The sequence below is a fragment of the Phaseolus vulgaris genome, chromosome 4 (genome assembly GCF_000499845.2).
Source record: "Phaseolus vulgaris cultivar G19833 chromosome 4, P. vulgaris v2.0, whole genome shotgun sequence".
Classification (NCBI taxonomy): domain Eukaryota; kingdom Viridiplantae; phylum Streptophyta; class Magnoliopsida; order Fabales; family Fabaceae; genus Phaseolus; species Phaseolus vulgaris.
Genome location: NC_023756.2, coordinates 20,331,631 through 20,357,862, shown reverse-complemented (window position 1 = coordinate 20,357,862; position 26,232 = coordinate 20,331,631). Strand labels below are relative to the sequence as shown.

At 33.3% G+C, this 26,232-nt stretch overlaps 2 protein-coding genes across 2 annotated transcripts; one reads left to right on the top strand and one right to left on the bottom strand.

Annotated features, from left to right (window-relative positions):
* The first annotated feature begins 1,823 nt into the window (after positions 1-1,823).
* LOC137837418 (protein SENSITIVE TO PROTON RHIZOTOXICITY 1) lies at positions 1,824-4,826 on the top strand. Its single transcript, XM_068646401.1, has 2 exons — positions 1,824-2,056; positions 3,070-4,826. The coding sequence occupies exon 2, from the start codon at positions 3,100-3,102 to the stop codon at positions 4,636-4,638; it is 1,539 nt and encodes a 512-aa protein (XP_068502502.1). The 5' UTR covers positions 1,824-2,056; positions 3,070-3,099; the 3' UTR covers positions 4,639-4,826.
* Positions 4,827-19,211: 14,385 nt separating this feature from the next.
* LOC137837417 (FHA domain-containing protein PS1) lies at positions 19,212-24,070 on the bottom strand. The gene is made up of 6 exons (XM_068646400.1): positions 23,592-24,070; positions 23,266-23,492; positions 20,403-22,658; positions 20,193-20,328; positions 19,732-20,090; positions 19,212-19,648 (listed from the first exon to the last, which is right to left on the bottom strand). The coding sequence occupies exons 1-6, from the start codon at positions 23,869-23,871 to the stop codon at positions 19,424-19,426; spliced, it is 3,483 nt and encodes a 1,160-aa protein (XP_068502501.1). The 5' UTR covers positions 23,872-24,070; the 3' UTR covers positions 19,212-19,423.
* Positions 24,071-26,232: the final 2,162 nt, after the last annotated feature.

Genomic DNA, 26,232 nt, shown 5'->3' with positions numbered 1-26,232 from the left:
CATCTCAGTTATACTAACACCTTAAGTAACAACAATCATTTGTCATCACATGAAAAAAAAGTATTATTAAAAAAAAAAAATACAAAAATATTGGGAGACTAAACCAAAACTCATATGTTAACAAAAACGATACATAGGTAGGTTATATCTATTCATAAAGAATTCTAAGAACAGACTAGATGGTAGCCTGTTATACCAATGAAAAGATTCTTTATGAATAAATCCTAAATTAGCCAACTTATCGGCACACGCATTTCCTTCACGAAAAATATGAGTAACTTTAAACCTGATTTCCCACAGCAATTAAGACAAGTATTACATCGATTACGAAGCATCCAAGGAACATTGGTCCTAGCAATAAACGCAACACAAACCAAAGCAGAATTTTCAACCATACATTAGTAAGCCCATCTTTTAAGCTTCCTCCATAGCATGTATAACCACATAAAACTCAGCTACTAGAGCAATCTGAACTTCAAGAAACATAGAGAAAGCTCCAATAAATTCCCCCATACTCCCACAGAAAATAACTCCATAAGTAGCAAGACCAGGATATCCCCTAGCAGCTCTATCAGTGCTAATTTTAACCCAGCCTGGTGAAGGAAACTCTCATCTAACAGAAAGAGGACAAAGAACTTTATCAGTACAAGTATTAATACCAAAAAACTTGATCACGTTGAAATCCAACATATCATTCTTCATTGAAGCTTTAGACAAATTTCCCACTAGATGAGTCAAATCTTTAATAATCGAAATAGCCCTAGAAACCCAATCTTATCCTGAAAACGAGCATAATTCCTCATACGCCTCCAAATAGAAAAAGTTATCATAGCAAGCTTAATCAATTTAACCAAAGGACTACCATCACTCTTACTAAAAGAGAGAAGATCATCCTTATTAGAGAAATGAGAAGTATGAAAAATCTGCCGAACCCAACTCCAAAATACGCAAAGCATTAGAACATTCAAAAAAATAAATCAATAGATTCATCGTGTTTTTCACAAAACGTACACATAGAACAAATATGCAGACCTTTATTTTGAATATGCTGATTTGTAAGAAGTCGCCTATGAAAAATTTTCTAAAGAACAAGAGTTTTGGAAGACAGAAGATATAAAGACCAAATAAATTGACCCTAACCACAAGAAACTCTAGGATTCAAGAAAAAAGTTCAAATTGATTTAATTTTTTATTAATAATAAAAATTATTTTAGATATTAATAGTTTTTTAAGTTTGTAAAATATCTACTAAATAATTACTTTATATCTCTAAAATTAATTATTTTTAAGAATTTTCTTATAATGTATATATATTATTTTGGCTTAAATTTACTTTTAATTCTCAATATTTTATTATTGTACAATTTTTATCTCTATACAAATTTAATGCCATATTTAATTATCTAGTTTTTAAAATTAAATAACATTAGTTAATATTAATACATTAACTAAACTTAAACGAAAATATCAACATGCTTTTAAGAATAACAAATGTTAAAGCTTATTCTTAAATATTGTTATCAATATCTACTAAAATGTAAATAAGATTGTCACTTTTGGCAACATTTTTCTAGAATTTGAATAGTATATTAGTAATAAAATAATTTATTTCGTTTTAAAAGACTAAATGTACGATTAAATTTATACAGATACTACAATTATGAATTAACAAAAATGTAAAAGAAACTAGTTCTATTATTATAAAAGACCAAAAAATATAAATGTAAGGAAGAAACATTAAACTAAAACAAAAGAAACAACGGTTGTGATTGATAGATGAAAAAGCTGATTAGAAAGTTTGTGATGAGATTGGTGGGTCCTCTATTTGAGTGAACAAAATTGACCTACACAAATGCAGGGTCATAATTGTGGGGTTGACTAAAGCTATCATGGTGCTGCTACTGTGTTCAGCACAACATATGCTTACAAAGAGAATGCCTATATAAACATTTGCTTGAAACCCTTCTCTTCTTTCTCATGTCTCTTTATTTTTTTTCAATTTTTTTCTCTCTGAAATGGAGCACTTTGCTTGGGGCCTCTTTTGATCTTTGAATCTGTAAGTGCTTCCACCCCCCTTCTCTGATTTTATTCTATGAATTTGTGTTGCTTGCCCTTTTTTTTATTTTTCATTTTGTTATCTTTTCCTGGGTTATCTCTCAAAAGGGTTTTTGCTGTTTTGGGTAAAAAAAATGATCTTTCTATTTTCCATGAAATCAATTCTTCAATTTTTGGGTTCTCAGAACAAAGAGTGAGGGGATGAATTAGATATAAAGAGTTTGAGGTTTTTATTAATTGGGGTTTTTTTACAAGGTGACGTGCCCCTTCACCTGGGAGTAAAGGGTCTGAAGGGTAAAGGGGGTTTTCTTTGTTCTGATTTTATGGTATGATATAAATATCTACATAAAAGGGAAAATTTTGGAATTTGGATCCTGAATATACTGTGAAGAAAATATTAGCTTGGTCTTGTGATTACTGTGTTGGTATTGACTTAACTTAAACCTTATAGCCTTACCTAGGTAATTTACCCACGTCAAAAGTTAATTAACTAAAGTGCAGAGAAAGATTTTGTTTCATGGATTTGATTCCTATTCAATCGTAATTTCAAGTGGCATGGGATATTTATTTGTATTCTTATGGACATCTGTGTTGAATGGCATATTTCTTCTAATTGGTGGCCATGCTTAATTTTCCTTTTATCTCTCCCCTTTTGTCTCTCTTTCCTTTCAAAATTTTCCCTGACCAACCTTTATTATTTCTTAGTTGGACCGGACCTTTGAAACATAATCTGATGCAATATGGTCCTTGGTTTTTGTAAATTATTTATACACTATTGATGTTCTTTGAGAATGATCCATGTTTGGTTTTGTGGGTTTTGTGAGTTTTGTGTTGGCTGCTGAGGGCCTAACGCAACCATCCTCTTTAACCTGGGCTTGTAAAATAGTGTTGGTTTTTTATGGAGCTGACTTGGCTGTGTAATCCATGTAGCTGACCTTACCTAGTGGGATAAAGCTTTGTTGTTGTACTTTGTTTCTGTACCAGTTCCTTAGTCATATTTCCTTTGATTTTCAGTGATCAAGATATCTTGATAAAGAATTTGAAATGGATACAAACGGGAGTCTACGTGCCAACACCTGGGCGAGGTCGTCATCTTTAACCTCGGATCCCCTGTCATTCCCAGGTTTTGGTTTGCAGAATAATCAACCCAAATGGGATGACCCTTCAAATTCAGATTATGGGATCAGGGCAGAAGTACCTTTCAAAGAATTCAACCAGCCTTCTCAAACTCAGTCTCCACTTCCTTGCAACTCAAACAATGAGATTGAGATCCCTAATCAAGAAAACTGTCATCTGAATGAATCTTCACAAACCAGTACACTCCAAGATTGGGACCCCAATGTGATGTTGAATAACCTGTCTTTCCTGGAAGAAAAGATTCATCAGCTCCAGGATCTAGTGCATTTGATTGTTCATCAAAAAGGCGTTGGACAACCTAATGAACTTGTAACTCAGGAACAGCAGCTCGTCACAACTGATCTTACATCAATCATCATTCAATTGATCTCTACTGCAGGTAGTCTTCTCCCATCTGTCAGGCACAACCTTGCAAATGCAGCCTCATTGTTTGGACAGATTGATCAGCTTCGTGGGACAACGGTTCCTTCTGGGACTGGTGGAAGTAGCAGCTGTATTCAGCCACAAAATAATGGTGCAAAAAAAGTGTCTGATCAGTCCATGCAAACTGATCTACCAAATAATTGTGAAATGGAGCCAAACTACAATATGGCAGAACAAGAACTCAAAGATGAAGAAGATGTAGATGATGGAGAAAACCTTGCCCCTGGTTCATATGAGATTCTACAATTAGAGAAGGAAGAAATCCTTGCCCCTCATACCCATTTCTGTACAATTTGTGGCAAGGGGTTCAAGAGAGACGCAAATCTCCGAATGCACATGCGTGGTCATGGTGACGAGTACAAAACCCCAGCAGCTCTTGCAAAACCGCACAAAGATTCCGGGTCACCAAAGCTCATCAAGAGGTATTCCTGTCCCTATCCTGGCTGCAAGCGCAACAAGGATCACAAGAAGTTTCAACCTCTGAAGACTATCCTATGTGTCAAAAACCATTACAAAAGGACACATTGTGACAAGAGTTACACTTGCAGCAGATGCAACACCAAGAAGTTCTCAGTCATGGCTGATCTGAAAACTCATGAAAAGCACTGTGGTAAGGATAAATGGCTCTGTTCATGTGGCACAACATTTTCTAGGAAAGACAAGCTTTTTGGGCACATTGCTCTTTTCCAGGGCCATACTCCAGCCATTCCCTTGGATGACAATAAAGGGGTAGCTGAGCCACCCAATCATGACAGCAAAGAAAACAGTAAGGTGGGGAATACGAACTTCACTTTTGGATCAAGTCCCTCAAATGGAAATGAAGTTGAAAATGGGATGGATGTAAAAGGCAATAATAGTGATGATCCTATTAGTTTTTTCTCTTCATTGAACTTTGACACCAGCTTTGGTGGGTTTAATGAATTCACTAGACCTCTATTTGATGACTCAGAAGGCTCATTCTCTTTTGTCATGCCCGGATCTTTCAAATCTGGAGGAGAATCGAGTGCTGACAATCTTTTGTAACAATGTTAGTATCTATGTTTGTTTCTTCATATGAAGAACTACAACTCTGGTCTGTATTAAACTTGTAAAGCCGCTTAGTTTCCTATCCCTTCGAATTCTTAAGAAAGATGATAGATTTTCTTATCTTTTTTATTCAAACCCTTTGAACACAGAAATATAAATTGCGCTTTGGCATCTGGGTTCTTCAACTACCCATTGTTGTGCTACAAAATGATTTCACGTTTTCAGTATGAGGACTAGCCTATAATTAGAACTCTTAGTGTGACGAGCTGGTCTAGAAAACCATCGACTTAGAGATTGAATTGGATAACTTTTTTTAATATGATTTCAATTTCAAAAATATATATTTTATTTATATCTTTATTTTAACATTGTTTGTTAGTTCAACATAGGATCAAAACAGACCACTTTTTCTTCAGAAACTCTAGAAATGTTGTTTAGAATACAAACTTGCGTTATCTGATCCAAACTATTATGCATTTAAGGAGAACTAAGGTGAAATTAGGATCGTAAATGAAGGGGTCTAATATAAAACTAAATATTATTTACAAATATTTTTTCTCCCAAAATATAAAATACTAATAACTAATTTATACTTATATAGAAATTTAATTAATATTAATAATTTTTTATATACTTGTAAATTTTTCAAAATTATCTTTAAATAATTAACGTGTGGAAGAGAATAATAGTAATGAAGTACTAATCTCTAATTTTCATAAAAGAATAAAAGTAAGTAAAAGTATTTAGGTAAAAAAAAGGTAATCAATGAAGAAACATTTAGAAAATAATCTAAAAAAAAGACAAATAAATTTTAAAAGAGAAATAGTGCCTATCTTTTTTCTAGCTTTTTAAATAAATAATTACTTTTTTTATTTTAATAAATCACACTTTACCTTACATTTTAAAAAAGTGACACTCTAACATCTTATTTTATTTACAAAATATAATAATTAAAAACTACATATTTAAAATATACAAAATTAATAGCTTTTTATAAACATAAATTAAATGGTTTAATTATATTGAAAATATCATTAAATTTATATTAATGCTAAATTTTAAACTATCTATAAAATATAAAAAATTGTATATTTTGAAAAAAAATATTTAATATAAAATATTTTATTAAACTTAATAAATTATTATTATATTTACATATGATTTTAATCTAAGTAAAAATATAAATAAAAGAATAACTGCTATTTTTACTTTATTAATAATATTAGGGAAGTTGATGTTTCAAAATCAGAGTGTTAATTTCTTTTTCAGACTTTCACCCTATTTATTAGGTTACAGATTATTTTCTCTTGTGATATCATGATTTTCTTTCTTCTAGCAAGTTTTTGAACATGATGAAGACACATTTTTTTTACTACATCCACCATACTTGTGAACATCGTTTAATTTTTTTATCTGTATTTAAACTATTCAGTTTTTTGTTTATAAAAATGTTTAATTTAATAGTTTAAAACATTATTTTTTATTTTTCATAATTTTATTTATTTAGGTTTAGTGAATATGTTTTCAATTAAAATAAAAAAGATAACGGTCACTTTGATAGAAAATACAAGAGAGATGGCAGTGATTTATTTAAAAACAAAAAAAAGGAAAATATTTGTTTAAAACTAGAAAAAAAAATTGAGTGCCATTTTATTGAAATATAAATGGGTCTCTAATTTTAAAACTAAATGGAACGTAAGTATTATTTAACATTACACAATGTCTTACAATAAAGGATGGAAGGAATATATAAATCTTAAATTTATATGAAATATTTATGATTATGTTATTTTCAGAAAAATTCAAAGATATATAAGAAAATGTGATAATATTTAAGATTTACTATATCTCCTCATCTCATTATTAAATGCTCATAAACTTGTATAGCTAAAAAGTTTAATAATTTGTCGCTGATTTTCTAACCAATATTAAAAGGTCTAATACTTTAATTGCAGGTATTTATATTTTTTTAAACTAATTTAATGGATGGCAAAAAAAGAATTATGATATTAAAATATTTTATTTGAAAAGAAAAATTACTTATGCCTACACGATGAAAAATATATAAAAAAATCTATCTAAAACAAAAATTATATAATTATTTTTAAAGAAAAAATATGAAAAAACAATTATTTATTTTATAAAAAAATATAATTAATTGTTTTAAATTTAAAATATTATACTTATGAAGAAATTTTGCCCTAGACTTACATTTGCATTTGTCTCCTAGTATTCAGAAGCTAGCAAGCAATGTAACGTATTAATAAATTAATAAATACATTGTACATCATGTAATGAAAACTCATCTACTCCAACTGCCACATTAATTTTAAGGACGACGTGTTTTTTCACCGTATCTTTCAACAAATTTTCCCATAAATCATTTTAAAAGAAATGAACCATAGAAAAAATGGAAAAAAATTATCAATAATTTTTCATCAAATTATTGCTATAAAATCAGTGTTTGAATGAAATTTGGAACGAGATTTTAATTAATATCTAATAGAAAAACATTATTTCATAAAATTAGTAGAGATAATGTAATCTTGTAAATTTCGAAAGACGATACTTATCTCTAGTGAGCAAATCAAGTGATCTTTGATCACAAACATAATCTTTGTGTTGGTCAAAAGTGATTGTTTGTCAAATAATACTCATAAGGGTTTAATAAGGAGTGACTATGAATTCAAACAATATTCATGATATTTTGTCAGCAACGACTAAGTGTCAAAGAATACTCAGTGGGTTAGCCGGGAGTCGCTAGATTCTGAAACAATACTCGTATGATCATTATTGTAATAATTGTAGGAACAATTGGTTCTAAAAGGGGAGCTTAATGGAACTCGAACTTAAACGTGAAAGGATCCAAAACAAAAACACAACATCTAACAGGCTAAGAGAAGAATAAAGCAAAGTAGATTTTACATTGGTTCACCCCAAACTTTGGACAACGTTTAGTTCTTCCTTAAGCAATCTGTTTAAAAGGTTCCACTAATTACAATGATTACAAAATGAGTAGACAAACCTCTTCAAGTTATATCGAGTACACAAACTTCCCCAATTTATATCGAGTACACAAATTTCTCCAAATTAGACGAGTACACAAATCTCTCATGGTTAGACGAGTACACAAACTTTTCTAGGTTAAACCATACTTAATCTCCCCTTGAAACTAAGACCTCTCAAAATTCAAGAAAAACAATCTTAGAGAGAGTACAAAGTAAGCTCACAAAGTATATTTCACTGAGTGAAGGGATTTACCATGATTAAGCACACAACTCGATTCACTAGATGCTCTAATATAACTTATATGAACTTCGTGTATTTTAAAAAAAATTGTAAAAAAAATATTCTAAGTATTGTATTTCTTCTTCGATTTGTAGTGCTTTATATAAACGTTGAATCTTTTAAACTGCAAGATAATGAGGAATGCACAAATTTCGCTCCACAACTTCATCGCTTTGGTATTAGACACTCTAAAAGGAAACTTTTGCTTACAAAAGATTTTATTACTAAATTAGTAAACTTGTAAGATAATTTAAATCAGGACAAAAATAATAAGGAAGAATAAGACCTTAAACCGAGGCACAACTCACTACAAGAAAATATTGATTAACCGATAAATTATGTTCATGTGTAATTTTTTTATAATTGACGGATTTTTTCGACGGATAAAATTACTGACGAATTTTACCAACAAATTTGTGTTTATCGATAATTGGCGACAAATTTTTAAATTTTTTTAATAATTATTGATGGATTTAGATTTGTCGGTAATTATCGAAAAAAAGCATATTATTGACGAATTTTTGACTTTCGTTTTTCTATTGGTAATTTCCATATAGAATTTTTACATTATCAAGGATTTTAACTATGGGTAAAACCAATTTTTTTTTATAGTGACGTATAGTGCAATTTATTTCTTATCTTTTTGCTAATTAAACTTCTTCGCCTTGTTTACTAGACTTAAGACTAGGGTTATGTACCACTAGTTGGTCTGATATTTTATTTAAAGTCAATTATAGGAGTTATTAGTTAATAATAGATAAATTCAATAAAATTACTAAATCTTCGCTCAGAGTAAAGTGATATCTACTAATGGTATTTGAAGATAATAAATAACTAACTACATTTTATAATACATCTCTTACTATGAATAATATGAATAAATGAAACTTAATTTGAATGCTCTAATTTAAAGACATTTAAAATTTTTAACCAGAAGATGAAGAATTTTTTTTTAAGGTGAAGTCTTTAAAGAAGTTTTCTTTTATAAACAACTATAGTTTTTAAAGTTCAAGATAAAATAAACAAACTTGGCATAAAAGAAACTCACACAATTGGATCTTTTGTTTTCTGTTGACTTTTTTTACGCTTTATAAAATTGTTGCAAATCTTCCATGTTTAAGTTCATTTTATATCTTTTAGAGCTTTCACTCCAAAAAGTTTTAATTTTATCAAGGGTTTTTTTAGAGGAGGTTACAATAACCTCTAGTAAAACATCCAAATACTTGAGGTTTTTTAAACCCTAGTTAAGTGTTGATGGTTTTTAAATAATTTAAAGAAAAATTTCTATTATTTTAATTTATTTTATATTTTAAGAGAGTGTGCAAAAATACCTTTAGTTTTTTTACCCAGTATCACACTTACACAGTGTTTTACAAAACATTCACCAGAGCACAACTTCATTGTCACAAGGCACAATTGCATTTTAGACAAAACGTTCTCAAAGGCAAAACGTTCCCAAGGCAGCTTCATTTCAAAGGCAAACCATTCACAAGGCGCAATTTCACTTCAGAGTCAAATGTTCACACAGAGTCAGGTTTCATTTAAGAGCAAATCGCATTTGAGCTCGTGAACGAAGTTTTCATTGTATATTATCTCCAACTCTTTTGATTTCTTCATCATTTTAATCGATATCCTCTCTGCTTGTGCCTTAATTGGTTTTTCAAAATAGATTTTCACTTTCCCTATTTCGTACGACCTAAATCATTTTTGTGCCTAACTCTTAGTGTGTTGTTTGTTTTTGTGAACAAATTATTTCGAGGTGGTGCATTTTCATTCCAGATTGCGATGCATTTTCATTATAGAAACTATAGTGCATTTCGGGGTTTCGGTGCTTCAATCTCTCCAGGTTCGTCTCTTTTTTCCTTTCTTGTCTACTTGTGTATAGTTGGATTTGTTCTTCCATTTTTTGATTTTTGCATTTAAGTAGCTTAGGCTTCTAAATTCCACAATTAATCTTGTTGATTGTAAGCAGAATGTCTCCCACTATGTGAACATTGCTCATTGACATCAGAAACAACAGAACATTTTTTTTCTACCAATAAATTAATTGTCTGGGAATAAAATTTTGACAAAATTAATGCAATTAAAATTGTTGTATGCTTCAAATGCCCCTTGTTTGTGTAGTATTGCATTTGTTATACAAATAAGAATACTCTACATGTACTCATTCTAGGAATACCCTTATCAAAAGCTACACAAACTTCAACTATGACAAGGGAGTGAAATAATTTACTGTTATATTCTTTTTATTTCACGAAATTGAACTTATCATTCTATCCAAGCCTATGCTACCATTCCAATTAATCTCCTTCCTATTGGAATTTGAGAGAGATAAGTGCTTCTACGAATTTTTTATCTTGTCAAAATTAACCATCTTCATTTGAAACATTCTTTCACATTAATCTTTTACTTTTTATGCTCTAAATTTTGTTGGATTCTTGAATTAGTTTTGGCAACAAAATGGGTTGCAGAATGTGCACTGTAATTGTAAATTCAACAAAGCTCAAAATAAGTCTTTTAATGCAGAACAATACATGTATTGTTATTATACAACTAAGTAAGTTCTTCAATCTCAAATGTATCGCGCTTGATTTTGGAGCCATATTTCGGGTTTGATGTTGTTTCCCATGGCTTTGTAGCCTCTGAATCTCCGGTACTACTTCCTATTTTAGTAAATTTTGGCTTAACAACCACCAGGTTTTGGAAGGAAAATGGAGGTGGAGAAATTTGAATTTCACCCTCTAGCATCTTAACTACAAGAGGTCTATCATTAGGTGAATAATGAACATTCCACAAACCCATCTTTGACATTCTCTCACCTTTCTCCTTATCTTTCTCTTCAATTCCACAAAGTGAAAGCATTAACAATTTGATGGATTTGTGCCTTCCTATTTTTGGTTTTGTTGATGAATTGCAGAAGCTTCACGGATTGGAGATGGAACAAGGTCCTCCTAAGAGTGGTGGTGACCTTGAAGGTGCATGAGAAGTAGGATTTGATAGTGGTGAGGCCAAATCTACTTGGAAAAGGCGAATTTGTGAAGATTAAGAGCCTAACCTAGGAGGTTTTGGGCAAAGAGGGGTCAAGAGGACGAATTTTACATGCCAAAAACTTTAGTGTAGAGTAGACTTTAATTTCTTGTCAAAATTAGATTAGGAATTTTATTTGTAATTTTTCCTTAGATGAAATTTGGCACCTAAAAACCAACCTTGGTTAAATTAGGATTTCTAAAACACCTAATTTTAACCAAGGCCGGTTATGTTTAACCAAGGCACATTTTCCACATATTTCATATTTAGCATGTGCTAAATGTTTTCCATCACATGTCAAATATGCTACATGTGCTCCATGTGCTAAGTGTAAAAATGGGCGTCACTTTCAAAGTTCTTTTCATTTGAAATTCCCTCCAATTCTCTTTTCATATTCAGCCCACTCTTACTATATATAGAGGAGTTTGGGTCATGTAAATGAAAGATTAAATCATTAGTGAAATGCTGCCAATTTTGTGTCATTCTCACTCTTTGCCAAAAACCTCTTAAGGTTAGGCTCTTAATCTTCCTAAACTGTCACCTTCCAAAGAGAGTTGGCCGCACCACTCTCAATTTCCTACTTCTCATGCACCTTCAAGATCACCATCACTCTTAGGAGGATCTTGTTCCACCTTCAATCCATGGAGCTTTCGCAAACCATCACCAAAACCGAAAAGAGGAGGACACAAATCCATCATTTGGTATCATGAGCTATGGTTCTTCAAGAGCTAAGTGTCTTCTTTTCATTTTAATTTTTGTTTTTGATTCTGGATTCCTTGTTATTCATCACTTCCATATTGTCTTGATTTTTTTTTTTAATTTTCGTTTTGAATTGGTGTGCTGTTTGGAAATTCCAATTGGTGCATCTTGTTCAATTGTTCTTCAACAATCCTTGTGCAATTTTATGTAGGATTCCATATAGTTTGTGTTGCTGTTCTATTTTTGGTTTATTTGAGTCTTTATTGCAATTTTAATTGGTTCATATTGTGTTCATTTGAGTCATTTTGATTTTTGAATCCAATTGTGTTTTGTCAAGTCATGTTTCTCCTAATTTGTCATCAAATCCATGTAGTGGTGATTTTGTTGATAATTTTGGTTTCTTGATTTGATTTGAGTCTAGATTTATAATTTTGTGTTTGTTGATCCTTTGGTGCATTTTTCTTTTTAGTTTGAGTTCATATTTGTATGTTAGATCCATACAAATTCATATACATTCACTCCATTGTGTTTTTGAAGTTCTTCATTCTGTTTTAAAATTCCAGAATTAGGATTACTTTGTTTTTCAAATTCTGTGCTGACTGTTCTTTTTGTTATGAATTCCAAATACGTTGAAGAAAAATTATAAAAATCTGGATCTATACAGTTTGATGTATTAGAAAATCAAGAAAAAAAAAGAATCAGATCAAAAGACAAAATAGAGAAAAAATGATAAATAAAACAAAAAAAGTGTGCATCCTGGCGCCAAAATATACGGTAGTTGGACAAGAATTTAGAAAAATTTATCACAATTATTTGGTGCATAGTTTTGGTGTGATTCCAGCACCAAAAGTTTGCTAAGACCTTGAATTGTTTGTGGTTCAAATTTTAGAATCAAATTTCAAATAGCCAGCTCAGCATAAATTTTATAAGTCACACTTTTTGGACCTAAAAATTTCCAGTAGTACTGTTTTGGTTTTTCCTAATCAATTCTAGTGTCATTCTCTAGGTTCCAATTGTGTGCTACCTTTTGTCGAGTGCCTATTTTTATTGCTTGTCCAATTTATTCAATATTCCTTCTAGTTGTGTCCTATAAATCAAATCCATTTGCTATTGTCCTAATTTTAAATTTGAATTGTTCTTTGCTTTCATTTCTTGACCTCTAAATTGTTGATGAACAAAATTCAAATTGGTGCTTGTTAAGTGGAATTTAACCTTGTGGTGAGTCCATCCCTACTTAGTAGGTACTGTTTTGAAGATTTTAATTGGCTAACCATAAGAGGTTAAGGCAAGGAGCTGCAGCAAATACAAATACAAATACATACACGTTGTAGAACACATCAAGGAAGATCAACCACAAGCCAAGGAGTGCATAGTTTAGGAAATCTGAATTTTATTTTGTGTAATTCAATTTCTTTGTATTTCTTTGAGTTGTAATTACATTCAACCTTGATTAATTAGTGGATTAATTACGTGTAGACGGTGAGTGTGTCTTCCATGGCTCCAAGTGTGTAGAAGCCTCACCTTAGGAATCGTCTAGTTTAAAGCTTTGTAGTTAGCAATCTTTAATTTGTGCTTAGTTAATTGCTTTACTTTAATTACTTGTTTTGTATTGTCAAACTTGATTTGCATTGTTTAATTGCTTTGCATTGTTTTCCTTTGCATAAAAATTGACTTTTCATTCCTAATTGTGATCTAAGTAAATTACTTAGAAAAAGAATTGTGTGAAGTCTTGAGGGATAGGTTTTGGCAAGGAAAAACTTGGTACTTAAGAGATCCTAGTGATTCACCTCTCTTTCCTGAAAAGCTACCTTCATTACTTTCCTTTTCTTTCTTGAGGTAAAATACTTTTAACACAAAGCTTTAGTCATGTCAACTCACTCTTCTAAATCTAGTGAAAGTGATATAAAGTCCATTAAAACTCTTTTAAAACAATTAGCCAAGGACTTTTCATCATTCTCATATAGACAATTGGAACATGAGGCACAAATCAAAGAGTTGAAAATGGCTAAAGAAAAGGATGAAAGATCTAAAAAATATTCACATGCATCTAGTTCTCACAATCATGAATCTTTTGGGGAAGAAAGTCTTAGGATAAATGAATATTATCAACCACCCCGTAGGAGAACTAGAAGAGAAAGAAAAGAACAAGAGAGCCCAAGAGAGATTAGGGTAGATCTACCTCATTTTCATGGAAAAGAAAACATAGAAGCCTATCTAGATTGGGAAATGAAGGTAGAACAATTGTTCGCTTGCCATAGAGTAAGTGAGGAAAGAAAGGTACCCTTAGCCACCCTAAGTTTTCAAGATAATGCTATGTATTGGTGGAATGCCCTTGAGAGTAAAAGGCGCCTTCATAAGGACCCTCCCATAGAGTATTGGAATGATCTTAGGGGAGCTTTAAGATGCTGCCATATTCCCTCTTACCACAATAGGAAGTCAATGGACAAACTCCAAGGACTTCATCAAAAAAATCTAAGTGTAGAAGAATATTGGCAAAAGATGATGCTATATATAATAAGGGCAGGGATTAATGAGGACATCCATACCACCATATCTAGGTTTTTAAGTGGTCTCAAACTTGAGATAAGAAACAAAGTTGAACTTTTACCCTATAAAGATTTAAATGACTTGATTCAACTTAGCATAGTTGAAAAACAAATTTTGAGAAAACAATCAAGTCAAAAACAAAGTTCAAACTCTGTATCTCATAACAAGGAAGAGGTCCAAAGAGGGGAAGAGCATATAAAAGAAGCATCTCTAGAACCTTCCCAAAACCTACCCAAATACGCACATATCTCACACACTCAAAATAGAGAAATTCCATGTTTTAAATGTTTTGGTAATGATCATTTAGCATCACATTGTTCCAATGAAAGATCTATGATCTTAAGGGACAAAGATAACAATAGTAGCCAAGACAAAGAAACTAGTGGGAGTGAAGAAAATATGAAAATAGAAAATAACCAACAAGTGAAGGTCGAGTTATCTATAGGCACCTACAATGATAAAGTTTTATGTGATGCAGTGCCTAAAGAAACTTGTCATATCTTATTGAGACGACCATTGCAAAGTATTGAAAATTTCATGCTCCATGGTCGTACCAACGAGACTACCTTCACACATAAAAAAAAAAAAATTCAAGAAGGAGAGCTCTTGGGTCAATTTGGAGTTGATAAAACTCTAGAGCTTTTTAAAGGAAAATTCTTTTGGCCACCCATGAGGAAAGATATTCAAAGACATTACCCTAGATGCATTTCTTGTTTTAAAATTAACTCTAAGGCAATGTCTCATGAACTCTATACTCCTTTACCTTTTGCAAAAGTTCCATGGGAAGACATAAGCCTAGATTTTATATTAGAGCTTCCTAGGACAACAAAAGGTTTTGACTCCATTTTTATGGTTGTGGATAGGCTCTTCCTTAGAGAAGCGGTAAGATGTCATGGATTACCCAAAAACATAGTTTTGGATAGATGTCCAAAAGTTATAGGCCATTTTTTGAGGACTCTTTTGGAAAAAATTGTAACTAAGTTGAGAATTTCAATTTCTAGTTATCCTCAAACGAATGGTTAAAACAAAGTTGAAAATATAGCTTTTTCTACTATGCCTAGGGTAATCATGAGAGACAACCACAACTCTAGGGATGAGTATCTTTTCCATATTGATTCTACATACAATAGAGTAGTTCACAAGACTACCAATATTTCCCCATTTGAAGTTGTATATGGATTTAACCCTCTTACTCCTTTAGATTTGTTAAACCTTCCTAACCCACAAACTTTTGTGAATAAGGAAGGCGTTACCAAAACTGAATTTGTTAAAAAATGCATGAGAGGATTAAAGAACAAATATAACAACAAATAGAGAAATATTATGATAAGTTGTCAAAAAAAAATAGAAAAACAAAAAGAATGACAACTTAATAGAATTGATTTTTATACAAATGCTCAAACTAACACATTTGCTTTGTTTGATGATTCCCATAGATGGACGTTTGATCCGGGAGGACGAGCATTGATGAGAGTCAAGTAAAGGAGGTTTTTATTAATGAAGGAAGAGGCAATTCACCATCACACTTGAAGTTCTTCCTTCTAGTCTTCTCAAAATTAAAAGAAGACATAAAATAAAGAGAGGCCCAAGCCCAAAGCCCAAGCCCAAACCCAAGTCCATCCTATGAAGGGCAAGGCTAAGTATTAAATAATAAAGAATATTGTTGAAGGTGCTTAGAGGGAAACATTAGAAACCTCTATTGTTAAAGCATCTTTTAGTCTTTAGTTAGGAGTCTTAGGAGGGGTGTGTTAGTAGATAGGTGTAGGAGTAGAAAAGGAGGTGCCAAAGTGAAGGAAGAGGTCACACCTTCCTCATGCTTTGTTTTAGGCGCAAATTCTAGAAGCTTTTTGGGAGGGAGTTTTTGAATTCTCTTAGCTTTGATTTTCAGCACCTTAGGCTATAAATAGAGGTGCTCTCTTTGTATTTTTCAGATTGGAATTAATCTAAGAACTCTACTCAAATTTTGAGTGATCATTGGAGAGCTTTTGAGCCTTCTTCTCTAGTCTTATCTTGATGGATCCATGGAGTCCTCAAGTGGCGACAACACTCTCATCTAGGAGCATTCCACATCCTTCTAGTGGCGAGATCATCCATCATCCTTCCATCTTCATGAGCAATTCTTCTCTCCTTCCTTTCTTCTTTGCTAATTCTTTGTTCTAGCTTGTTGTCTTGTTGTTTGGTTCGGCTATTCTAGTTTTCCAGCACCTATGTTATGTTCTTTGCCTTTTAATTTCACTTTGTTCGGTTCAAATGTGTTCTTATTCATTTCTGTTCGGTACCTTTTAGTTTTGCCTCTTTTTGTTGGTTCAATTTGACAATATGTGGAACATCCAAATGAGTTTGGGATTTGGTACTAGTTTTTGGTGAGTTCTTGTCTTAGAACAATGATCCAACTCTAAGAAAAGTGCCTCTATAATGTCCAGCTCAAGGTGATTCCTAAGAATGTCAAGAATCATTCTCTATATGGCTAGTGGAATCACATCAAGCATAGTTGTCAAAGCAAGAGGTTGTTATCCGAGATCAACCCTATGGATCTAAGGATAGATTTTCTCAAGAAGGAGGAGATGATAGACACCATCCAGCCCACCTACATCCCTCTACTAATGACGAGGACGAAGCCTTGGATTTGAGGACAAATCCTTTTCAAGAGGGAGGGGATGATGGAAGAGGCCCCAACACTAATCCATTGAAAGGCCACCAAACATGTCAAATTGAGGTAACCACTAGAGTTATGGTCAAGAGGGGTCAAGAGGACGCATTTTACATGCCAAAAACTCTAGTGTAGAGTAGACTTTAATTTCTTGTCAAAATTGGATTATGAATTTTATTTGTAATTTTTCCTTAGATGAAATTTGGCACCTAAAAACCAACCTTGGTTAAATTAGGATTTCTAAAACACCAAATTTTAACCAAGGCCAGTTATGTTTAACCAAGGCACATTTTCCACATATTTCATATTTAGCATGTGCTAAATGTTTTCCATCACATGTTAAATATGTTACATGTGCTCCATGTGCTAAGTGTAAAAATGGGCGCCACTTTCAAAGTTCTTTTAATTTGAAATTTCCTCCAATTATCTTTTCATATTCAACCCACTCTTGCTATATATAGAGGAGTTTAGGTCATGTAAATGAAAGATTAAATCATTAGTGAAATGCTGCCAATTTTGTGCCATTCTCACTCATTGCCAAAAACCTCTTAAGGTTAGGCTCTTAATCTTCCTAAACCGTCACCTTCCAAAGAGACTTGGCCTCACCACTCTCAATTTCCTACTTCTCATGCACCTTCAAGATCATCATCACTCTTAGGAGGATCTTGTTCCACCTTCAATCCATGGAGTTTCCACAAACCATCACCAAAACTTAAAAGAGGAGGACACATATCCATCACAATTTTTGCTCGACAGTAATCATCTTAGCATAAGAAGATGATGCAAAAGAGAACCCTGCATATATACACATAACCACAATAAAAGGTGAGACATGTATTCAACTAACAAAGGAGTTTGTTTTTTGCTTCTTGTACCAAAATGAGCAAGTTGAGATAAGAAGTGAGAGGTTTGAAGTATATAAGGTTGGTTTACCTGTAGAAAAAATGTTAGAATACTTGGTATGAATAGGATCTTGTTCAGGTTCCAAGAAGAAGTAACAATAGTTGGGGAAACTCTTTGCTTGGTGATACAAACCATCTCGACAAGCAAATGAGTAATGACACAACAGACACTTCACAATTTGATCAATCAACTCAACATTCAAGACAAGGCCCCACCAAACTTCAGAAAGACCTTACAAGAAGAAGAACCGGATATAGACCAGAACATTAGATGTTCTTTCTTTTGGTCGTTTTAAAAGACAATATTTTGTAAATAAATTAGGCTCACTTTGATGGTCCAAATAAAAGAATAAGTTAAAGTAAGGACAATTCCTGCATGCATAGAACACAATTTCAAAAATTCCGAAAATACCCTTTATTCCAGAAATGAAAATCCGGAATTGAAAATAATGCATTCCAAAAAAGTAGATCTGGAATAGATTGTTGTGTTCTGGATATAAAAATCCGGAAACAAAAAGTCAAAATCCCATTCCGGATAAAAAAATCCAGAATTGAAAATAATACATTTCAAAAGAATTTACCCGGAAGAGATTATTGTGTTATGAAAAAGGGGATCCGAAATGTAATTTATATGTACCCCATTTTTTAAGGGTATTTTTGTCTTTTCCTCTGTAATTGCGTGCCATATCAATTGCCTAAATTAAAAGGTCCCACATTTCAAGACAAGTGCACTTAGATTTAGGTTTTGTTGATCACCTTCTAGGTAGTAAGAGTGGTATTGACTCTAGGTCAAACCCTAGCCACCCCTATAATAAATAGTTTTTAATGTATTGTTTTTGTAAAATTAATAGTATGGGTTTTAATAACAATATAGCTAACAATTTTTAAATATTACTTTTAGTTTTCTGATAAAGCTTTCTATTATTTAATTGAATCACAGTATAAAATATTACTTTTAATTATCTGATAAAGCTTCATTATTTGTTATATTATAAAGTTTTGTTTAAAAGATTATATTTTAAAGTTATTAATCTATAATTTAAAAAAAATGTCTATAACAAACCTTACTACGTAAAATGAATAATTATTTAAGAATTATTATTTATACGTGTAATAGATGGGAATTTTCCTACCCTTTTATCAAACTGTGCAATTGGGTCCCTGCATTCACTATATTCATGGGAGAAAAAATTAGTTCGTTTGTAGATTATACTGGAAAAGTTTAAAGAGGAATATTGAAAAATATTATATACTAAATACATTTATGAAATTTTATTTGATATACTACTCATTTAAAATCAGTTTAACATTAATTTTTTCTTCTATTATAAAATCAACTTGTACTTATAATTGTTGTGTTATAACGTTCTAAGATAACATAATAAACAAACTTAACTCTATTATTAGTTTTATTTATATGGCAACTTAATTAAGTTGTTTACCAAACAGCCACTACATACTATAATATAAATGAATTATCATTTTATCAGCATAATTTTAGGAGAAAAAACATTCATTTATTTTTAAGTGATCAATCTAGTGATACCTACTCATTGCTTGCAACCAAGCTGAATAAAATCTGATTGATTTATAGGTCATGTTTCCTAGAAGAAAACAAAAATCCAAAACTGTTCAGCAGGATCCACTGAACTGTGTGTTTGTGAGTGGCTCAGAGCCCATACTTGGAATTGTGAAGCAGAATGAGCTTTAAACCGCTTGCAGTTGTCTTTGATGACTTGCGGAAAGGAGCAGGACAATATTTCTCTCTTAAAACTACGTCGTCCTGGCAAGACCAAGTTTGTCCTCGAGGAGAGCTATTGGTCCACAAGAACCTCTCAGAGAATGGATTCACTAGACTCTCACGAAATTCTTGCACTGGCTCACATAGCAAACCCTGAAGCAGTCACAGAAAGAGTGGCGTCAAAAAGTTTTAAAATACCAGAGAGGGGAGTAATATGGGATAATAACTTTTGATACCTCTGCCATGCATTTGATTTTCAAAGTGATATCCTCACTGAGTAGGACAACTTGTCCATCATTTTGGTTTCTTCTATACAGAAGGGCAAAGTCAAGGATGTGGTCTTCTACAGTTGGTGAAGCAATTTCCACGCATTTCTGGTATGAAAGAGAAGTTCCACTCTCTTCACTAAACTGAGTCTGGGGAGAAGCAGGTGGGGTTGGAGCAATTAGCCTTCCTTCGTCTACTGAGCTCTGGATTTTAATCCACCAGTTTGTCTTCACCATACATTCCTCAATCCATTCCAATGCCATAGAAGCCTGTGAAGTTCTTCTGAAGATTTTGAACTCTCGCGTCATACGGTCTAGTTCCCTTATCACTGACATTGAAGAGTGATAAATAGACTTGTGAGAAACAGCACTACTTCATTTATTTTAAAACAGTAAAAAAATAAGGAAAATGATAGTTTAAGATAGATTACCCAATCTTGGAATGATTAACCGAGTCCCCTTGAGACCTTGTAAAAGCTGCAGAGCTTTCCTCGATTCCTTGTTCACAAGAGAAGTGGTATCTACAATAATGTCCCAGCTGCTCTTCTTTGGCACCCCACTATTATCCTGCAAATTAAAATAGATATAAACATATACTCTACCCAGTTTATTGAAGAATCATTATACCCTTGGAAACTTACAGAACGGTGGTCAATATGTTGGTCTAAAATTTGTCCACAATTACTGAAATGAAAGCTTTTGGCAGCAGAAACAGGGTAAAAAGTGTTTGATTTTCCCTTGTTTCCCTTGTCTCCTGAGCTATTTAGTGTTTGGAAAGGTACCCTTTCCACTGTGTCTTTAGATGTCATAAGAAGTTGCTCCTGTGCCAAATTGATTTGGCTGCCAAAAGGCTTTCTTTGCAACTTTTGATTCTCTTTCCACGGAGACTTGGAATGTTTAATTTCTGCCACCTTGCCCTTCTTTTTCAGAAGCCGCAATTGAATGGCATTTGGACTGAAGTTTTCCTTATCTGGAGTGAAGATTTCTTCGTCCTCTTCTTCCCCAGCTAAATCAGAGAAAAGATCCTTTGAGATTGAGCTATTTATGGTATCATTGTGGTTCAGTTTACCATAAGCGGGGCCTATGCATTCATTCGAATACATATGAGGATTAAACGTACCCTTTGAAAGGGGTGACTTTTGAGACTTGAAACATTTAATTTCTTCTACCTTACCCTTATTTTTCAGGAGCCGCAATTGAAGGGTATTTGGACTGTAGTTTTCCTTATTAGGAGTGAAGATTTCTTCTTCTTCCCCATCCAAATCAGAGATGAGATCCTCTGAGATTGTAGTATTTATGATATCCGTCTGGTTCATTTTGCATAAAGTGGGGCCTATGCTTTCATTTGGATATATGTCAGGATTAAATGTACCCTTTGAAAGAGGTGACCCTTTTGACTTGGAACGTTTAATTCCTTCTACCTTACCCTTCTTTTTCAGAAGCCTCAATTGAAGGGTATTAGGACTTAAGTTTTCCTTATCCGGAGTGAAGAGTTCTTCCTCTTTCTCCCCATACGAAACAGAGAAAAGATCCTTTGAGATTGTTTTGTTTATGATATTCGTCTGGTTCACTTTGCATAAAGCGGGGCCTATGCTTTCATTTAGATAGGTTTCACAATTAGATGTATCCTTTGAAAGGGGTCGTGATCTTAGTGACCTGGAATGTTTAATTTCTTCTGCTTTACCCTTCTTCAATAATCGCTTCTGGAGGGTATTTGGACTGAAGTTTTCTTTATCTGGAGTGAAGATTTCTTCTTCTACCTCCCCATCCAGTTCAGAGAAAAGATTATTTGAGATTCTTCTATTTCTGATATCCTTTACCTTGCTCATTGCAACTTCAGCGTCAACATTAACTGTGCTCTTGCTATTTTGAACCTCAGGAGCTCTAGTAGCTTTACCTCTTCTTGACCAAATATTATAATTTGTTGAAGTTTTTTCCACTGCTTTTACACTGCTTTCAAGGATTTCCTTATCAGACTGCAGGGTCTGGTCCACACTCATAATATTGAAAACTAATTCTTGTGTCATTGATAAATTGACTGACTCTATCTGACGTGATGTGGGGGAGATGCCACCTGTGCACTTGTTTCTAACATCTTGAGCTATTTCATTGAGTGATTGCCCACGGTCATGACAAAATTTATCCTGCAGCAGCTGTGACTGTGATCTATACATATCTTGCTTTTCTACGTCAGATGGAGAATCAATGGCCACTATGTCTACAATTTTACTCTTCTCAACAATGGTTCCAAGCACAGCTTCCTTGACGGGTAGAAACACATCCTCAGAATCCATATTTCCAGCTCCAGAAGTAAAAACATCTGACGTGCTTCCATCATCTCTGAGGGTACATTCGGATTTAGATTCTTTAGGCATTATTACATCTTCAGCTAAACTTTTCTCATCAAAAGCATCTACAACACCTTCATCATCTCTATCTGTACATTCATATTCACATTCAGTTTCTTTAGGCAAGTTGGAATGAAGCTTTTCAAACGAATTTTCATGACCAGGTGGTAATGGGGAAGAAAGTGTATCAGGTGGAGTATGGAACTGCAGCATTTTGGTCTCCAAAACAGCTTCCACAGTTGGCAAACATAAAGTCTCAGACAAATTCTCTGTCAGTATGTCATGACTTTGGACAAGTGATTCCACATAAGGTGGTGATAGAACCCGACTCACAGAGTCACACAAATTGTTTTCACCATCAGATATTCCAATGTCTCTTGGGATTCGAATTGCTTCCTCTTTTGACGAGCTCTTCCTTTCTTCCAGCATCCAAGGTGCCAAGTGAATCTCCTCTTCCACAGTTAGTTCCATATTCTCATCAAGGAACAAAGAACTTATATCTTCAACAATTAAATCCACTTCCATTTCAGCAGGACAGCCATTCAACTTCTGCAGGTTCCAAAAGCAGAAACATAAAGATCATGTTATAATTCTTAAAGAAAAAAGCAAAGCAAGCCTGGTACATAGTTTACAATCAGTACCCAGTTCAAACATAATTTACCCATAGCAAAGTCTTTTCATTGCACATGACCACTGATTAAATCCCATTGGTATCTCTTCAAGACATAAAGATCAACAAAGTAGAATTTACATAGCTTAACAAAATCTTTTTCATGCAAATAACCTGGTAATAAATTATCTACCAATTATGTCAAGCTTCTTGGTACACTGAACACAATTTAATTTGGCGCTTATAATTGTACTACATATGAACCTCAAGCTTTTCTCATGCAACTCAATTACGGAAACACTCAAACAAAACAAAGTAATTCATAAGAAAATAGTTATACCACCATTCAATCATCACAATCACAGCGCACAGTAAGTTAGTTATTGTTTACAATCAACAACTTAAAAGTCATATCAAACCCAATGTTTGATTCATTTAAAGGACAAAATGCAAAAATCATTAAACATACAATTCAAAAGAAACGAAAAAAAAAAGTAAAAAGAGATATCGCAAACACCTCCTGTGAAGCATTCAATTGTATCGTACCTGCATTTTATCCTCTTCCTCCTCCTCCTCCTCTTCTTCTTCATCTTCTTCGGCAACCACATCCAATTGCGCAACGAACGGGTTTTCCAAATCATAGGCGCGACTAATCGGAATCCAATGCAGACGGTAAACCCTACTGGAAACCCCGATCCTGAGCGTGTCCCCCTCCCTCATCTCCGCGCGCTCCATCGATTCGATCCTCTTTCCCGACACCCACGTTCCATGCACTGCAACGTCATCACCATAGTTCGTTCGTTCATTCATTCAACATCGAACCAATTAATGAAAACAAGAAAAAGAAAGAAAAGAAGAGAGGGATAGGTTACCGGAAGACAAATCGACGACGGAGAAGTCGCGTGAGGACGGATTGGAGCGGATCTGGAGGTGGAAGCGGCTGATGCTGGGGTGCGTGAGCATGAGGTCGCAGTCGGGGTGGCGCCCCACGAGGAGAACATCCACGTGGTCGCCACGTGATGCCTTCCCTTGCTCCTCCGGCGGCTTGTTGACGATGAAGATGTTCTTGAGGATTGTGTTGTTCTTGAGCACCGTCAGCACTGGGATTTCACCCTCCTCTTCCTCGCCTTTCGCTAGCTTCTCTGAACCCATTCTCTGTGATTTTTCTCTGGCTTTCGATGATTGTTGCAGAATTTGGGTTTGAAGGAGTGAGCATGAGAGTGAGGTTTAACAAATAAAAGAGACAGAGAGAGATGAGGGTTTTGAATTGAATTACTACAGAATGGTGACCGTTGCTTTCACTACGTGCAACGGCTAATTTCATTTAAATGCGGACTTTTTCTTATAATTTAAATTTATGATTTAGCACTCTTGTATTTGTAAGGTTATTGCAAATGTACAAACTTAAATATGTTTGTATCTCTCTTGAATAGGCTTCTTCATCTTATTCTCCCCTACTATCCACACAAAGGACTTTATCGGCTCAATTTAAAAAAAAAAAATCAAATTAAGCAAAATAGTATGACAAAATTGAAAATTCAGAATAATGAAATGATGAAACCTATCTCTAACCTTTTGTTTTCAAAAGCATTATACATTTTTCTTTCTCTAAAATGGTTAACTGCTTCCGGAACATATACATCACTTTCACATTCAGATGTTACCAAGAAGAGTTGATAGCTAATATGAGAGATGTGGATTCGATAAGTCTTTGAGTCATGAGTCAACTCATATATAAGAGACTACTTTTCATATTATTGGATTTCTCGAGTGGACGTATCAGGAAAATTTGATATCTAACCTGAGAGGCGTGGATCCAATTAGTTATGAGTCAGTCAACCTATATATAAGAGGCATTGACACCACCTTCAACAAAATCTTAAAGTATTAGGTTTGTAGGTCTTTCTCCTTATATATTGCTCATCTTCACCTAGTGTGGGACTCATGACTACACACTTGAATTCCTTATAGTTGACTTGCCATTTTCGAAGCTTTTTCTTAATTAAATCGAAAGCAAAAAAGGAAAGGAAAAGGTAAAGAGGTGAGACAAAGGTAAAAGGAAGAAAACTCTACAAGAGGAACTAGGGGATGGCTAAAGAGAATATTTTTATAGATTTGCAAAAAGTAGTTATTGTGTTTCCTTTTATAGCTATTGAGTAGCATTAAGCGCACTTTGTTTTCTTCTTTCTACTCCTACTATCGTCTCATGAGCTTTGACATTGAGAAACATTAAATGCATGTCATGGAGCATTAAGTTCTCTTCTCCTCTTCATGTAAACTCTCTGATAGGTGACAATACTTATCTTTCTCAGTAGTATATCCTTTTACACCAAATGATGGAAGACACTCCAAGACTCCCCATGGCAGCAAAAGACCTAAGAAGATTTGAGAAATTTTTTCCCAGGTTTCAAGTGTGAAACACGACACTAGAGGCCTTGACTTCAAGGGAAGAATCCTTGGTGGTGAGCCTACTCAATGACTTTAAAGAACAAGAAGACAAAAAAAATAGTCTAGTCAATTGAAGTTCAATTCAAAGTGAGTACAAGGTAAAACAAGTGGTCTTATTTATAGATGCATAAGTCTTTTGCACTTATTGATCTAAGGAATGTAAGACTAAATTGCACAAAATGCAACTACACATCCTCAAGTTAGGTGCATTGTACTTCAAGTCCCACATTCAACAATTCTTTGTATTTTTAAGCCTATATAAGTGCTAGAATTCTATTGATTTGTGCATGGCCTTGTGGTGCTTGCATGGGTGATTTGAGGTCATGTGTTGACCTTCTTTGTAAGGTGTTTGACTCTCCAATTGATTCCTAATTAGGGGTGGACGAAATTGACTTGGGAACTAGGATTTTGATCACCCAATCTACCTTAATTAAGGTTCACTATGTTGAGGATAAGTGAAAATTCTACTCAACTTTCATGAAGAAGTGTTTGATGAAGAAAATATGTTTGAAAGTGTATATAAATTGTATATCATGGTCTTAGTTAGGATAGAGTTGTTTAAGTAGCCTTTTGCATTTTGATTCAACCTTATATCTCGTAGCCATGATGATGATCTTAAGGAGAAAGATCTTTTAAAAGGAGTTTAAAAAACCTACTCAAATTTTTTCAAAACTAATTTTACTGCACTATATTTTATTCTGTTGTTTGACAAAACAATTGATTCTTTTTGGATTGCACCAAATTGTTTTGTTTTTCAAATATTCTGTTTTGCCTCCAAATTCGATTTTGTTCACACTTTCTATTTTTAACTAACCAGAAGTTAGTTATGTTACCACCAAGTGCTCTTTCAAAATATAATATATTCTTTTAAGTTTTAATTTGTTGTTTTATAACAGTTTTTAAACGGTTTTGGGAAAAACTGTTTTGATTTGGATTCTATAAAAGGAGAGCAATATCATAGTCCAAATCATCTCAAGCAACTACAAAGTTCTTATAGTTTTGAAGTATTTTTATTGAGGTTTTCATGTGAGCTTAGTTTTTGAAAGTTTTCTTAAATACTTTTAA

Excerpts from the sequence above, each read along its gene's own strand:
- LOC137837418 (XM_068646401.1), top strand. The coding sequence starts at position 3,100 with ATGGATACAAACGGGAGTCTACGTGCCAACACCTGGGCGAGGTCGTCA.
- LOC137837417 (XM_068646400.1), bottom strand. The coding sequence starts at position 23,871 with ATGGGTTCAGAGAAGCTAGCGAAAGGCGAGGAAGAGGAGGGTGAAATC. Across the intron at positions 22,659-23,265 it reads AGGAAGAGGATAAAATGCAG|AAGTTGAATGGCTGTCCTGC; the intron begins GTACGATACAAT and ends TGGAACCTGCAG. Across the intron at positions 20,329-20,402 it reads AACATATTGACCACCGTTCT|GATAATAGTGGGGTGCCAAA; the intron begins GTAAGTTTCCAA and ends TTTAATTTGCAG.